At 43.9% G+C, this 16,379-nt stretch overlaps 1 protein-coding gene across 2 annotated transcripts in view; it reads left to right on the forward strand.

Moving 5' to 3' along the window:
* Positions 1 to 16,379, forward strand: part of shq1 (SHQ1, H/ACA ribonucleoprotein assembly factor) — a 62,941-nt gene that overhangs the window by 20,670 nt on the left and 25,892 nt on the right. For both annotated transcript variants that reach the window (XM_012961357.3, NM_001079148.1), the window contains 2 exon segments: positions 5,478 to 5,601; positions 8,918 to 9,038. In XM_012961357.3, coding sequence (XP_012816811.1) covers positions 5,478 to 5,601; positions 8,918 to 9,038 — 245 coding nt within the window.

Consider the following 16,379-nt stretch of genomic DNA (forward strand, 5'->3'; position numbering starts at 1 on the left):
TATACATTCACAAATAGCGCGAAAACCTGGAACAAAATTCTAATTATTGTTTAATGGCAAATTGTGTAGAATTATATTTCATTTTTAATTTTGGGCTTTCATCCCTTTAAAAAGATTGGCTTCAGTGAGTGGTTCCATAGTGTACAAATATAGAATGGCATCCAGGTCCCCATACATAGGCCAGATGGGATTCTTATTTGTCCTTATTGGCCAGAAAGGTTGGGTCTGATGGATCAGTGTGAGTGCCATATATAGGCAGATTTAATGGTTTTGCTTTAGGTCAGTGTTACACAGGGATATTAGTCGCCCCGCAACAAATCTTCGTTGTCGCAGGCGACTAATCTCCCCACAATGCCATCCCACCAGCTAGAATGTAAATCACCGGTGGGATGGCATACGTATTGCTGCGATGTCCCACAGACGAACAAAGTTGTCTTCGGAGGAAACTTCGGGCGACTGCAACGAGTATGCCATCCCACCAGCGATTTACATTCTAGCCAGTGGGATGGTATTGTGGGGAGATTACTCGCCTGCGACAAGGAAGATTTGTTGCGGGGCGACTAATCTCCCCGTGTACCCCTGCCCCCAAGCTTCTAGACTGGGTGGTGTATGTAAAGGTAAAGACACACTGAGCTACTAGTTTCAGCTACCTTTTTTTACAGCTACTAAACAGAAAATCCCCTGTCATAGACAATACTGAGATTTGCCTCTGCTAAAACACACATAGAGACAATTATCAGTAAATGATCAGCATTGTCTATTTTAGTAGCCACGACAAGTAGCTGCTACTAGTAGCTCTGTGTGTCTTCACCCTAATGGTCTTAGGGCTCTGGCACACGGGGGAGATTAGTCGCCCGCGATAAAACTCACTGTTCGCGGGCGACTAATCTCCCCGAGTTGCCTACCCCTGCCATCCCACCGAACATGTAAGTCGCCGGCGGGATGGCAGACGCGGCGGGGCATTTTCAGGGAATCGCCGAAAAAGACTTGCGAGTCTTTTTCGGCGATTTGCGCGAAATCGCGCCGCCGCGTGTGCCATCCCGCCGGCGACTTACATGTTCGCCGGTGGGATGGCAGGGGTAGGCAACTCGGGGAGATTAGTCGCCCGCGAACAGGGAGTTTTATCGCGGGCGACTAATCTCCCCCGTGTGCCAGAGCCCTTAAGTGAGCTTACCATGGTTTTCTTTGTCCCTCTATCTGCTCAAAGGATTCATTTGGATTCTATTTGGTATCTATTTGTCTTTGTGCTGTTCCTTTGTAGCAATTGCAACTGACCAATTGCATGACAACTTACTTTAAGACCAGGCCACACAGCAGCAGTATGTCCTACAGTGCACCCCCGACTGAGGTTAATTAGGGAGGGAGAGCCAGCCATGCTAGGCATAGGGGGGTGCTGCCCATTTCCATGCCCACTCCGCCCATTTCCCCACCCTAGTACATCATTGCCCATCCCCATGTTATGCCCGGCCTACTCCCCTGACCCAAAGGCCATTATTACAAGAAAAAAAATGGTGGCAACTCTAGGTGCCAGGGGAAGGTGAGAAGTGTGCTGGTGGGAAAGCCCCTTGTAAATCCACAGCTGTTGTTGTTGGAAGACAGGCCCGCACTGGCAATCTGTGTATTCTGGCAAATGCCAGAGGGGCTGCTGTAATATTGCATAGACAGCCACTATTCGGTGGACCTGTGGGGGGGCGTTTGCGCCTCTATATGCTTAAAGGAACAGTTCAATGTAAAAATGAAACTGGGTAAAATAGACAGACTGTACAAAATAAAATATATTTGTAATATAGATAGTTGGCAAAACTGTAATCTCTAAAGGCTGGAGTGAGCAGATGTCTAACATAATAGCCAGAACACTACTTCCTGCTTTCAGCACTCTTAGTTAGTCAGTCACTAACATGGGACTTAACTGTTCCGTTAGTTTGTGAGCACGCAGGTCAGATTCAAAAGCAAACTAACTGTTATGTCCCATATGGCCCCTCCTCAAGTCACTGATTGGTTACTTAGAGAGCTGTAAAGCAGGAAGTAGTGTTCTGGCTATTATGTTAGACGTCCGCTCACTCCAGGTTACATTTTTGCCTAACTAACTATATTGAAAACATATTTTATTTTGCTCAGTCTGTCTATTTTACTCCATTTCATTTTAATACTGAACTATTCCTTTATAATGCTAGGTCCAGTCCAGACCTGCCATCAGGTATTCTAATGCGTCACTAGTCTAGACTGATGTGCTTATGGACCAAACAATGGACATTTGTACCTCCTTGCAAGCTTCTCAGAGTCACCCATATGGCTCCAGTCAGAGCAATGGCACAGGGAAGATGGCAAGCATTTTGCTACCTGTGTTATTTGTAGCATGGCGGATGGAGGCTTAAACAAGGTTATTATTATTATTAATAACATTTATTTATAAAGCGCCAACATATCCCGCAGTGCTGTACAATAAGTGGGTTTCATAGGACATACAGAGTAAAATATAAAGCAATCAATAACCGATACAAGAGGTGAAGAGAGCCCTGCCCAAAAGAGCTTACAATCTACAAATTTTGGAGACTTCCATCATGTGGCCCATCCAAAACCCTCAAGTTGCCAAATATCATCTCTGTGGTCGGCCGGCATATTTTATCTTGTAACTGCTCCGATCTTCTGTTTCGTTCCAATTCAGGGGTTGCAACATACAGCAGGGAGAGGGCAGGGGGGACTCCTCCGAGCCGCAGAGGTTTCTGCTTAAGCACTCGCTCCCCATGGAGGTTAATAGAAGACTTGCAGAGGGGTTAATTGCTTGGCAGGCCCGGCCGCCGCAGCAGAGCCGAATGCAGCTTTAATTTCTGCTGTGCACAACACCATAAAAAAAGAGCGGAGCAGCGCCGTAAAATATTCATGTAACGAGAAACTGCTCTGAGCCTCCGTGCAGCACTGATTTAATTTTTAATCTGTGGTAAATGTTGATGTCTAATCAAGACAACATAATTCATAAACAGAATATGTCCCAGAGAATAAGTAATTGCCTGCTGTAACGTCTCGGGTATCTCGCTAGCGTCTGTGGCTCTCGCTTCCAACACAATGAGCTTCATCCCTGGCTGCAGGGACATCCATAATGTATCCACCCTTGCACCCGAGCAGGGCCCGCTGCCTCGCACCATCATAAATCATTCTAAAGATCAACTGAGTACGCGTCTATTCCGTAAATACCACGTGTTGCCTTGCTGCCTGGGGATTTTTATATTTTAAAGAGGAAAGCAAACAATTATTTCCAGCCTCCTCATGTTAAAGATGGGCACACTCCCTCTTACTTGTGTGCACTCACTCATTAACACTCACTTGCCCTTGAGGGTCTCTCTCTTAAATGGGTTGTTCACCATTGGATTAACATTTAGTATGTTGTAGACAGTGCTATTCTAAAACAATTTGCAATTGGTCTTCATTTTTCATACGTGGCTTTTGAATTATTTCGTTTAATATTTAGCAACTCTCCAGTTTGGAATTTTAGGGTCCAAATTAACTTAGCAGCCAGGCAGTGGTTCAAATGAGAAAGTGCAAATAAATAGAAAAGGGCCTAAATAGATAAGTACAGGTATGGGACCCGTTATCCAGAATGGGGGACCAAGGGTATCCCGAATAAGGGGTTTTAACGTAATTTGGATCTCCATAGCTTAAGTGTACTAAAAAATCAATAAACCATTAATTAAACCCAATAGGACTGTTCTGCCCCCAATAAGGGGTAATTATATCTTAGTTGGGATCAAGTACAGGTACTGTTTTATTATTACAGAGAAAAGGGAATCATTTAACCATTAAATAAACCCAATAGGGCTGTTCTGCCCCAATAAGGGGTAATTATATCTTAGTTGGGATCAAGTACAGGTACTGTTTTATTATTACAGAGAAAAGGGAATCATTTAACCATTAAATAAACCCAATAGGTCTGTTCTGCCCCCAATAAGGGGTAATTATATCTTAGTTGGGATCAAGTACAGGTACTGTTTTATTATTACAGTGTATGTCTGATTGGATTTTCTTACCTGCCCAATTAATAGCTGCCTGATTTGGGATAGATTTTGGTCAGGCTGTCAGCTTTTTCCCATAAGCAAACAATAAGCTGCCAACTGTATCTGCAGCTCTTATTGGCCCATGTATGGCCACTTTAACATGCCGAAGTGTATGTGCTGCTTCTGTGGTGAAATCCACAGTATTAGAATTATGTTGTATTCTACATAGCATGTTAAAGGAACAGTAACACCAAAAAATGTAAAATGTTTTAAAGTAGTCAAAATACAATGTAATAGCAACATGATAATACATGGAGTAATTGGGAATATTACACCACCGATAATCTCAGAGCCCATCCTGATACTACTGATCCTACCCATCCACCACAATAGCTTGACCCCAGGGAGGCTAAGGACCCTCTCCAAGATCCTTTTTTGTGATTTAAATGACATATAAGAGGGTATAGTTTATTATACCGAGACTATATTATATTATAGGGACATATGGCATAATAGGACACTGTCAAAGCCGAGTCTGTGACTATCTTGAGCCACCATGTCATCCAGCCTAGTTCTTTGTTAAGTTTGGTTTGTTACTTTTCTTCTTCATGCATTTGTACTTGTATATAATATATAAACAATAATAATTAAAAAATAAATAAATAAATACAAATATATATATATATATATATATATATATATATATATATATATATATATATATATATATATATATATATATATATATATATATATATATATATATATTAGCCAGAAACCCTACTATAGTTTATATAAACAAAGCTGTTGTGTAGCCCTGGGGCAGCCATTTAAGCTGGAAAAAAGGAGAAAGGGCACAGGTTACATTGCAGATAACAGATAAGATGAGTAGATTCCCATTGTATGCTACAGAGCATATCTGTTATCTGCAATGTAACCTGTGCCCTTTCTCCTCTTTTTCAACACTCTATTTAATCTGCAGAATGCTTTATCATGGCTGTATCAACAGCCATAGAATCTGCCTCTGTTCGTTTATATTAGCAACTGCCATTTTTGCTTGGTCTGGCTTCACTTCCCTGACTACACACTGCCCCTGGAGCAGCTCATAGTTCAGATTACACAGCAGAGATGGGAGGGGGAGAGAGTTGAGATGGGAGGGGGGGGAGGAGCAGAAGGGAGGGAGTGCTTTAAACCACTAGGCCCTCTGCCCCCTCACCAACTGCATCAGCAGGACCTTCCAGAATTGCCCTGTTCCCCCATAACTGGCAGCTAAATGCAGAACTCAGTGGACTTGGTGGCCATGTTTGACCATACCACTTTTAGTCCCAGGCTCCACAAGGGTAATTGTAGAGCAAGAAAGAACATGCTCAGTGTAAACCAGCCTCGGGGAGGTGTATGTGCTAATACCCACAATTATTGCTTTTTACAGCTAACAAGTGTTTCCAAATTTGTGTAAATTAACATCTATGTTTCACCCCCACCTCACAGAATTTCACCTGTGTAAAGGACATCTTGGTGTCATTTGGTCGACGAGTTCTGTGTTATCCTCTTTTTCGGAACTTCCAGCTTGTGGAAAAAGCAATTGCAGACACAGTCTCTCTGCTGAAACTGGGTAAGATACTCCGATTGGCTTAGACCTCTCATGTTGCAGAGCAATTACACATAATCCCTCGGTTTAAATCAATATCCATAATATCATTGGAGCCTTTATTGAACACACATTGTAACAGGCATTTATTAGTGGTGGCCATTTGTCTTCGATATTTATTTTCTTCTTTGTGGTGTGCTTCTTCTTTATAATGATTAACTGTAGGCAGGACGATCACACTGAATATGACAAGACTTGGGATAATGTGACCCCCTACTGTAAATGATAAGGATATTAGGAGTCACTGAGGGGTTCTGTGCCCATATAAAGGCACAAGGCATAAGGCTGAAATATAATACACGAGTGATAGTCAGAGTTCCCTGTATAAGGGATAATGTACCCCCTACTGTAAATGATAAGGATATTAGCAGTCACTGAGGGGTTCTGTGGCCATATAAAGGCACAAGGCTGCAGGCTGAGTTATACAGGGAACTCTGAGTATCACTCATGTATTATAAGGGATAATGTACCCCCTACTGTAAATGATAAGGATATTAGAAGTCACTGAGGGGTTCTGTGCCCATATAAAGGCACAAGGCTGCAGGCTGAGTTATACAGGGAACTCTGAGTATCACTCATGTATTATAAGGGATAATGTACCCCCTACTGTAAATGATAAGGATATTAGCAGTCACTGAGGGGTTCTGTGCCCATATAAAGGCACAAGGCTGCAGGCTGAGTTATACAGGGAACTCTGAGTATCACTCATGTATTATAAGGGATAATGTACCCCCTACTGTAAATGATAAGGATATTAGAAGTCACTGAGGGGTTCTGTGCCCATATAAAGGCACAAGGCTGCAGGCTGAGTTATACAGGGAACTCTGAATATGTTAAAATAGCAACTTAAACCACATTTCCCCAATAAATGTATATTCTGGTATCTCATTGTATGGACTATAAGAATGTTTGATTAAACTTGCCACACCCGTCCTAGTGAAGTAAAACTCTTTGGCCCCTTCTTGTGGCTTCTTGTTATGAAAGTTTTTAACTAATCCCATGTCATTAGTGTGTTAATTATACACTCTGGGCATGTTTGGGACCTTATTTCACGTTATTAATTAGTATGAAAAGGAAGCTAACCATGGCTGTGCCCAGCCCGTTTGGGAAACAATGGCTGCTTAGGCAAAACTATAACTGTAAGCTGAGCCTGTAGCCCCTCCATAGCGGTCTAGCAAAATAACAAACAGAAAAGAATTCAAGATTCGCCTCTTAATATTTCCATCAGATAAACAGAGAGAGAGAACATGAAAATGAAGTTGAATGTGAAGGAGTTGCTGGCACTGCCTCTCTATGTGAGAATAATATTCCTCCCAGTACTCTGAGGACCACTGCCCTGGATATAAACAGAGATAGCAGCATGGGAGCCCAGCGCACACACAAACCACATCAATCTCTGAGCGGGATTATCTGACGTATCATACGGCGTAAATTCTCTGCGGGGAAGCCGTGGGCTTTGTTTTAGCACAAGAAATGTGTGTTTTATTTAACACAATCTGGAAATGATTTCAGGCTGGTGATTACCCTGCCAAGAGAAGGGTGTGAAAATGTTCGATAGAGGACAGATGCCAAGTAGACGCTGAAGTTATGGCGGAGATATCTGTTATTTTTATCTGTTGCGCTGTGACGGCGCCAGGAGCACGCAGCTGAGAGTGCAGCTTTATAAACCCCGAGACGCTTAGCAATAAATAAATTCCTTACGGCAGGGACAGCTAACTTGCTTTCATGCAGCTGTTATGGACTACCTCTCTCAGCATCCATTTACCATTCTGTTCTGCCGCTCTCCATTTTGGATTTTAAGTTATGTGATTGGTTCAGCCAGCCAGCTCTTTAAAGCACTTGAACTCAGCCTGCAGCCTTGTGCCTTAATATGGTCACCGAACCCCTCAGTGACTTCTAATATCCTTATCATTTACAGTAGGGGGTACATTATCCCTTATAATACATGAGTGATACTCAGCGTTCCCTGTATAACTCAGCCTGCAGCCTTGTGCCTTTATATGGGCACAGAACCCCTCAGTGACTGCTAATATCCTTATCATTTACAGTAGGGGGTACATTATCCCTTATAATACATGAGTGATACTCAGAGTTCCCTGTATAACTCAGCCTGCAGCCTTGTGCCTTTATATGGGCACAGAACCCCTCAGTGACTGCTAATATCCTTATCATTTACAGTTGGGGGTACATTATCCATTATAATACATGAATGATACTCAGCGTTCCCTGTATAACTCAGCCTGCAGCCTTGTGCCTTTATATGGGCACAGAACCCCTCAGTGACTGCTAATATCCTTATCATTTACAGTAGGGGGTACATTATCCCTTATAATACATGAGTGATACTCAGAGTTCCCTGTATAACTCAGCCTGCAGCCTTGTGCCTTTATATGGGCACAGAACCCCTCAGTGACTGCTAATATCCTTATCATTTACAGTAGGGGGTACATTATCCCTTATAATACATGAGTGATACTCAGCGTTCCCTGTATAACTCAGCCTGCAGCCTTGTGCCTTTATATGGGCACAGAACCCCTCAGTGACTGCTAATATCCTTATCATTTACAGTAGGGGGTACATTATCCCTTATAATACATGAGTGATACTCAGCGTTCCCTGTATAACTCAGCCTGCAGCCTTGTGGCTTTATATGGTCACAGAACCCCTCAGTGACTTCTAATATCCTTATCATTTACAGTAGGGGGTACATTATCCCTTATAATACATGAGTGATACTCAGCGTTCCCTGTATAACTCAGCCTGCAGCCTTGTGCCTTTATATGGGCACAGAACCCCTCAGTGACTTCTAATATCCTTATCATTTACAGTAGGGGGTACATTATCCCTTATAATACATGAGTGATACTCAGCGTTCCCTGTATAACTCAGCCTGCAGCCTTGTGCCTTTATATGGTCACAGAACCCCTCAGTGACTGCTAATATCCTTATCATTTTACAGTAGGGGGTACATTATCCCTTATAATACATGAGTGATACTCAGAGTTCCCTGTATAACTCAGCCTGCAGCCTTGTGCCTTTATATGGGCACAGAACCCCTCAGTGACTGCTAATATGCTTATCATTTACAGTAGGGGGTACATTATCCCTTATAATACATGAGTGATACTCAGAGTTCCCTGTATAACTCAGCGTGCAGCCTTGTGCAGTACAGTTCCCTAGTCATGCTGGTTCTCTGATGTTGGTTTCCTCCCTATTTACACAAAATACTTTCCAGGAAGATAATTGCCTTACCTATCGCTCATGCATTTCTTCCTTTCAGGTAAGGCTGCTGTCCTGAAATGCTTGTTGGAAATCCACGCTATATTCCAAGAGAATGACCCAGCATATATCCTAAACGACCTCTACATTACAGACTATTGCATATGGATTCAGAAAGTCAAGTGAGTTGTAGTATAACTAAAAAGTGATACTGACACCTGCCAATAACCTATAGAGCTATTCTGCCACTGAGCGAGGGAGGTTCATGTACTGCCCTTGCTGCCTGAAAGGAAGGGCAATTACGCTCATCTTCTGCGCCACCCCTCATCATTATGAATGGAATCCACCTGTCAGGTGGTTTGTTTCCCAAAAATGTGGTCCTTCAGCTAGCTATAGAGGCAAGGTCTGCTTGTTTGGCTGCCAGATTATCGACCCAAATTGGGCTGTGTATAGACAAAGTGGTTTTGTTGGTTTTGAATGTGCATTTATGGCTGAGCACGGGGCATTGTCTCCGTCAGAACGACTCTACCTCCTAGAAATGCGCCAGAACTGTCAGTCAATTCCTATTGAAGTCAATGGAAGGAAGGTAGTCTTAGAAAATACAAGTTCATGACCTACCCTCAAGGCCAAAGTACTGATATTTTTAAATAATGAAATCGCCTATTCATGACAAATTGTTCAGTAGGACAGAATACGGGGCATATTGTTAACCACGCTTTGTCCTGAAACTTGTAAAATTAGACATATGTTTGTAGAGCCCTAGTTTCTCTTTAGTGTGAATTCGTCATGTAGAAGAGTGATCCCCAACCAGGGGTTTAGGGCACGTTGAGCACACTTGTGTTGCCACCAGTGTGGAGGTGGGACAAAGACTCTAAGGATATGCTGTTAAAGGGCTGATGTACTTCTAGCCCTATAATCCCCAACCAGTGGCTTGGTGACTTGGGGGCAAGTTTTGGTTGAATAAAAACAAGATTTCCTACCAAATAAAGCCCCCTGTAAGCTGATAGGGTGCATAGAGGCCCCTAATAGCCAATTGCAACCCTTATTTAGCATCTCCATTAACTTTTATGGTGCTTGTGTTGCTCTCCAAGTCTTTTTATGTTTGACTGTGGCTCACGAGTAAGAAAGGTTGGGGATACCTGATCTAGACTCTCGCTCCCCTATATTAAAAATTCAGAGTTAAACACACAAACTACACCTTAATGTTGCAGCTTAGGTTGGGCACAGATGGCCTTTGGAACTACGTAGTATTTAGAAATATAGGGTGCAGTCTTTTGTTCCCCTGTTTGGATTTGGTTCGGTTGGTTTAAGCCAAAACGGTCCCCAATCCGACAGAAATATCAAACGTGCCCTATTGAGATCTGGCCAATTTCAGGCCCGTCAGGGGTGCCCATGCACAGGCAGATAGGGCCGGATTTCTTTCTGAGGCGCCCCGAGGCCGCCCCTGTAGGTGTCCCCCTCTGCGCATGCGTGAACGCGCCCCCCCGTGCGCATGCGCGAACGCGGCCTCTCCCCCAGTGCGCATGCGCAAACGCTCCTTTAAACTCCCATACGGAGCAGTAGGGAGAGGTCCCGACTGCTCCATATTGGAGCCAAATTGAAAAATTTTCTTGCGACGGGGCGTCATGCTGCCCCTAAACTTCTGCCACCCTAGGCCCGGGCCTTTGTGGCCTCTCCACAAATCCGGGCCTGCAGGCAGATAAGCTGCCGAATCAGTCTAAAGGACCCGAATTGGCAGCTGAAATCTGCCCGTGCTACATCAGACCCCATAGAGATTTCTATCAACATGTAAGTCTCCACCAGTGCTGCTCCCAGCGGACCTTATTAGAACATTTCTGTCACTGTGTTTCACATGCCGGTCGGACTGTAATTTCTAGTGATTGGCTTTGCATGGCTAACTAGGTAGCTGATATCTCCTGCTGCCGTAATTGAAAAAAGAAGCCATCTTCTATTAGCTAATTGGATCTGCTTATAAGTGTAGTGCAATGGGTAGTAGTTCGGATTCATATTATTGTGCTGATTCTGATGAAAATCTAAATATTGCAACTGCTCCTCTGAATTATAATACATGATAGAGAAATAAATGAACCTTTTTCTAGGAGGTCTGAATCTTGCAGCCATCCAGCTAGTAACTGTCACATTGGCACATGGTGTGTATATGAGAAACCTTTGATATTAGGACAGAACAGAACATTCAGTGCCTACATGCGCTTTGCTCCTCCGTATTTGCATCTGCCACTGTCACGCACAAAACTTTGCACCTCTGGAACTGGAAGCTAAAATTTCACCTCTTGTAAGTAAATGGCATTCAATAGGCAAAACTTTCATATTCTACAAAAAGGGGTAATTTGTATGAGGCCTATGGGTGGCAGTCTCCTTCTTAGCGTGCCATTCCACGGGAGTTAAAAAGAGGACCTACTGGCCCAAGATGCAGTGGGAACCCTGTACTGTGTGCTTACAGGAAGTAGGGATGCCCTGTAACCTGAATTTTGGCACATTTGTAAACCTCAGCGTTTACATGTGGCTAGCGAAATGGACCCTTAATGCTATAGTTTCTCTCTTCCGTGATGGAAGAGCCAATCATTTGTTTCTGAGTCTTGCTTAGACCCCGGGACCCTGTATAAATGCCCCTAAAAGTTAACAAAAAATGGGTAGCTGTCTGTGGGGAAGAGATTTACTAGGACCAAGATTCAGTGTATCCCTATTAGGGTGAAGACACACAGAGCTACTTGTCAATGCTGATCATTTACTGATAATTGTCTCTACGTGTGTTTTAGCAGAGGCAATTCTCAGGCTTGTCTATGGCAGGGGATTTTCTGGAATTTAGTAGCTGTGACAAGTAGCTGCTACTAAGTAGCTCCGTGTGTCTTCGCCCTTAGAGAGGTAAAAGGTGATGGTTGATCTTCAGGTTGGGCTTTGCATGGTAGCTGTGGTACAGGGTGCTAGGGTGCTTAGATTTGCTCTCCTTCATAGGGTTACATGTTTAATCCCAGGCAGAGACAAACCTAGCAAACGTATCTGCTTTGATGGGCAGTGCTAAGTGGCAGACCAATGAAAGAGATTACATGGAGTGACGGGGGATAAGGATGTATCAGGGAGGTAGTTGGCAATCTGTGTGGATTGCGGCGTTGAATAAAAGTCCCAGTTTCTAACCTGTAAAGTATCTCTGCAAATTGATCTTTCCATGGTGAGTGTTGCCTTTAAACCCATTACGCATCCCACAACTGTAAAATTGACAGCACTGGCACCTTTATACTTTTATTCCTTTGACTTATAGGGCAAGGTATTGGCTTTAGCATCCTGCACTCACATTCTACTGTACAGCGCTGCGTACATAAGTAGCGCTTTATAAATAAACACAAACATACAGACATACATACATACATCACAGACTGCTTAGAATATAAACAGTTAAAGGAAAACTATACCCCCAGAATGAATTCTTAACCAACATATAGTTTATCATATTAAGTGGTATATTTGTAACAATCTCCCAAACTGGAATATATATATCAGTAAATATTGCTCTTTTACATCTTTTCCCTTTAGCCACCATTTTGTGATTGGCTGTGTGCTCCCTCAGAGATCAGCTGACAGGAAGTGATGCAGCTCTAACTGTAACAGGAAGTAGTGTGGGAGCAAAAGGCAGAACTCTGCCCATTCATTGGCTGATGGGGCCTAGCATGTATGTGTGCCTTGGCTTGTTTGTGTGCACTGTGAATCCTATGATCAAGGGGTGGTCCTTACCCAATAGCACATACTACAAAAAGTATATTGTTATAAATATGGTTTATCTAGATGAAGCAGGGTTTTACATATGAGCTGTATATATTATATATATATATATATATATAAAATATATATATTTTTGTAGAAACCCACATTGTTTGGGGGTATAGTTTCCCTTTAAGCCATTTGCCCCCACTGATGCATTTAGGATTCTCGCTTACTGTCTCGTAGGTCCAGTGGGATCAGCCCCTGCACGACAAGAGTTAACTCTGTTTGCCACAGGGCGCATTCCTTCCTGCAGAACAAATGTGCTGTGGAGTCGCTAATAGTAGAGTTCAGAGCCGTAGCCGCACACAGAACGAATGCCCCCAGAGAGGAGCGGGCTAGATTGCCTCATATTTTCGGTTAGCCTCAGTGACAGCTGCAGAATCCTTTCCAAATATTCCAATGTAGGGTTTTTTCCATTTTTTTCATTGCTTTAAACACTTTCTACATGTGCTTTGAGTATATAGTAGGTATGAGCCAAGATATCCTCTTCCTGAAGGTCAGAAGGCAGAAAGACAAGCGGGGAGATGATGGATAGGCACATTGACCGACAGATCTGCTCCCTTTGACTTTGGAGAGTGACTCTGTAAGAAAGGGGATAATTTACTCCCATTCGGTCTCCCGGCTGACCCCATTTGTCTGATGGAACATGATCTTCATCATCTGATTAATCTTATTGGAGGAACTTGCTATATAGAAATTGTTATTGTCTCGTGCATTGAACAGGGAATTTGGCCTTGACATTGTTTCCAACCGAGACTTATTGGAGTCAAAGAAACTGGGATAAATGTACAAGGAGGTCAGGTTTTATCCACATAAAAGCAGTGGTTTGAAAACCGTTCCATTATAACCCAGATCAGTTTGGCTTTTGCCTCTTAAAGAGATACTGACACCAGCAATTATACCTTTTTTTACATCTATCATAACATTGTCTTTGCATCACCTTCATTTTTGCCATAAACGTATTTGCCCAATGATTTTATATTACCTGTCTGATCCCCCATGTTCCCCTATAAGGGGGCTGCCATATTTGTGCAGCAGGAGGCCGTTAGCATTAGAAGCTGTAACTGACAGGCTGAGAAGGGACAGTCAGGTTGGCAAAACAGTCAGGTTTAGGAACTTCAAGTAACAATTATTTACAAAAGCAAATCTCTCAGCGAAAATCAATCAACATGACCTATAGGCAACTTTTTATATACATTCATATTTTGAGGAGTCATTTTTTTAGTGTCAGTATCACTATAACATGGAACAAAATGGTGCTATTTGGGAATCCCATGGGACTCTAAACTCCATTCCATACCTTTCTATTCAAATGACCAATCTCTCACTTTGATGCAGAGCGAGGACAAGAACTTTTTCCTCCTGGGGCAATGCTACTTGGCCCAGGACCCCCCACCCCTCCACTGCTATCACTCTCCCAATAGATGTTCACTGGTAGGCCCAAACTGGCAATCTGTGGGTTCTGGCAAATGCCAGAGGGGCTGCTGTAAGGTGCTATAGACAAGTCATTATTTAGTGGGCTGGAGGGAGGCTGTTTGGGCCTCTGTGTCCTTGAAATGGCAGGACCTGGTAACTCACTTGCAGTCTTAGATATGTGCCCCCTCCCTGTTTGTGCCCTTGGCAGGTTCCACTGCTGCCTACCCCTGATTCCAGCCCTACTTAGACGTTCCAGATAAATCCCCATAGCATAGCACTGGTATCTGCGATGGGCATAGCCTTTCCCATTTATCTGGGTGGCAATTGAAGGTGGCAGAAGGAGTTTTGATAACTGTGGGCCTGAAAGCACCACAGCAGTAGGGAAACCTTGTATGGAAAGGCTTATGGCACAAGGGGTATTCAGACCACTGCTGGAAAACAGAAGCAAAATGTCCAAAGTCGCCTTCTCTCCATTTGCCATAGGAGAGAATAGTGTGTCACATGCTGGCAGTCACGGCGGTCTCGAGATAGGGAGCGTTTCCTAATGCAGGCAGCCACTTGCTGCTAGCAGGTACCATAAGCAGAACATTTGCCTTTCTTTGCTTCTGGGAGAGTCAGAGCATCATCTCTAGGCCGTCTGCTGGCATTTCAATTAATCACTAAGGCTTAGCCTCAGATACGTGCAAATGAAGGATGAATGAAGGTTACTCATGCGCCAGAATTCATTTCCTAAGCTATATGTACGTCTGGTGAGTGGGCCTCGTTCAGCTGCTGAAATACGGTACATATCCTTTGGTAGTGGGGGAATAGGAGGGCGTCTCGAAACTGAAAGTTTCATTTCTTGGGTACTATGGTTGCCACCTGTCTGGTTTTGACCCGGACTGCCTGGAGCTGTCTCCCTGCTTGCATATTTATTTTGTTTCCCTATTACAAGTAGCTGAACTGCGGCTCTTTTACTGACTTCCTTTTCTAGTGTGAAGCCACCCCCCCTTTTGCTTTTTGAGCCCCCCTTCTTACTCCGACTATGAAGAACTCAAAGAGGTGCCTACTGGGCATGCTCACTGCCTCTATTCCAATTAAAATCAATACAGCTCTTTGAGGTCATCATAGTCAGAGAGAGAAGGAGGGCTTAGAAAGCAAAAGGGGGCGGAGTTTCACGCTAGGAAAGGAAGTCGGGAAAAGCTGCAGTTGAACTGCTTGTAATAGAGAAATGAAATAAATCTGGGTGCAGGGTGAATGGTATTCTGGGGGCTGTGTAATTTTACTACAATGTATTCTTTTTCATTCCTCAAGTCCCACCTATTCAGTACGGCCATAAGATTGCTTGGACCCTTGGGCTGCTTCCCTGTTGTATATTTGTGTCTAGAGATTTGACCCTGTGTGCATTGGGGTGACAGCTGGAGCCAAGGGCTAATTCAGTGATTGATCCAGTTGTTCTAATGTTGCCTCGTGGTTGGCTTTGAGATTGACAGTCTTTATGCCGTCCAACCTTAACCCCCCCCCACCCCCCGCCAACCTCTAAATATCTCTGAAGCGTTAGGCAGGATCACTCCAGGGTTAAGGTAGCGATGATCGAAATGTGCAATATTTATACTTTCTGATGTAGAATGTCAATCACCAGAGCACCCCCAACTGTGCAGGAGATTGTCCAGGCTAAGTACAGGTGGATAAATCTGTCAGGCAGATGCCAATGATAATGATAGAGGTAGCTTTAGACGGGGAGGAAGGAAATAGCTACCGCGCTCTCTATTAGAGGTCCCAAGAAGTGATCTTATGAACCTCATCACAATCTCTGGGTTGCGTGTGGGTGGGCACAGTGGATACATGGGTAACTGGCAACCAGAGGTCTGTGCCCCAGTCTTCAAGAAAGTACATCATTTTTATGAAAGAGAAGTGCTGGCCCAGACAAGGGCAGACCTTGACTTGAACTCGGTTGGTGATGTCGCCAAGCGAGCGGATCTTCTCCCGATATCCCCCACCTACGGGTGGGCAACATCGGGAGAATCTAGGCAAATTCGATCGTTTCGCCCTGGGGCCAAACGATCAAATTAGAACGGTGGGTATAGGCAAAGTCGGTTCGGGGACTGCATCAACGAGCCAATGCGGTCCCCGATCCGACTAGATTTTTAAAACTGCCCGATCGAGATCTGCCCAATTTCAGGCCCGTTATCAGTCGGGCAGTCCCGACGTTAGTGCCCATACACAGGCCGATTAGCTGCCGAATGGGTCTAAGGGACCAATATCGACAGCTAGAATCGCCCTGTGTATGGGGACCTTAACTCTGTTGGAGTGGGGCACCACGCAGCTACCTCTCCTTCCTACCTCTAGCC

Source organism: Xenopus tropicalis, chromosome 4 (genome assembly GCF_000004195.4).
Source record: "Xenopus tropicalis strain Nigerian chromosome 4, UCB_Xtro_10.0, whole genome shotgun sequence".
Lineage (NCBI taxonomy): Eukaryota > Metazoa > Chordata > Amphibia > Anura > Pipidae > Xenopus > Xenopus tropicalis.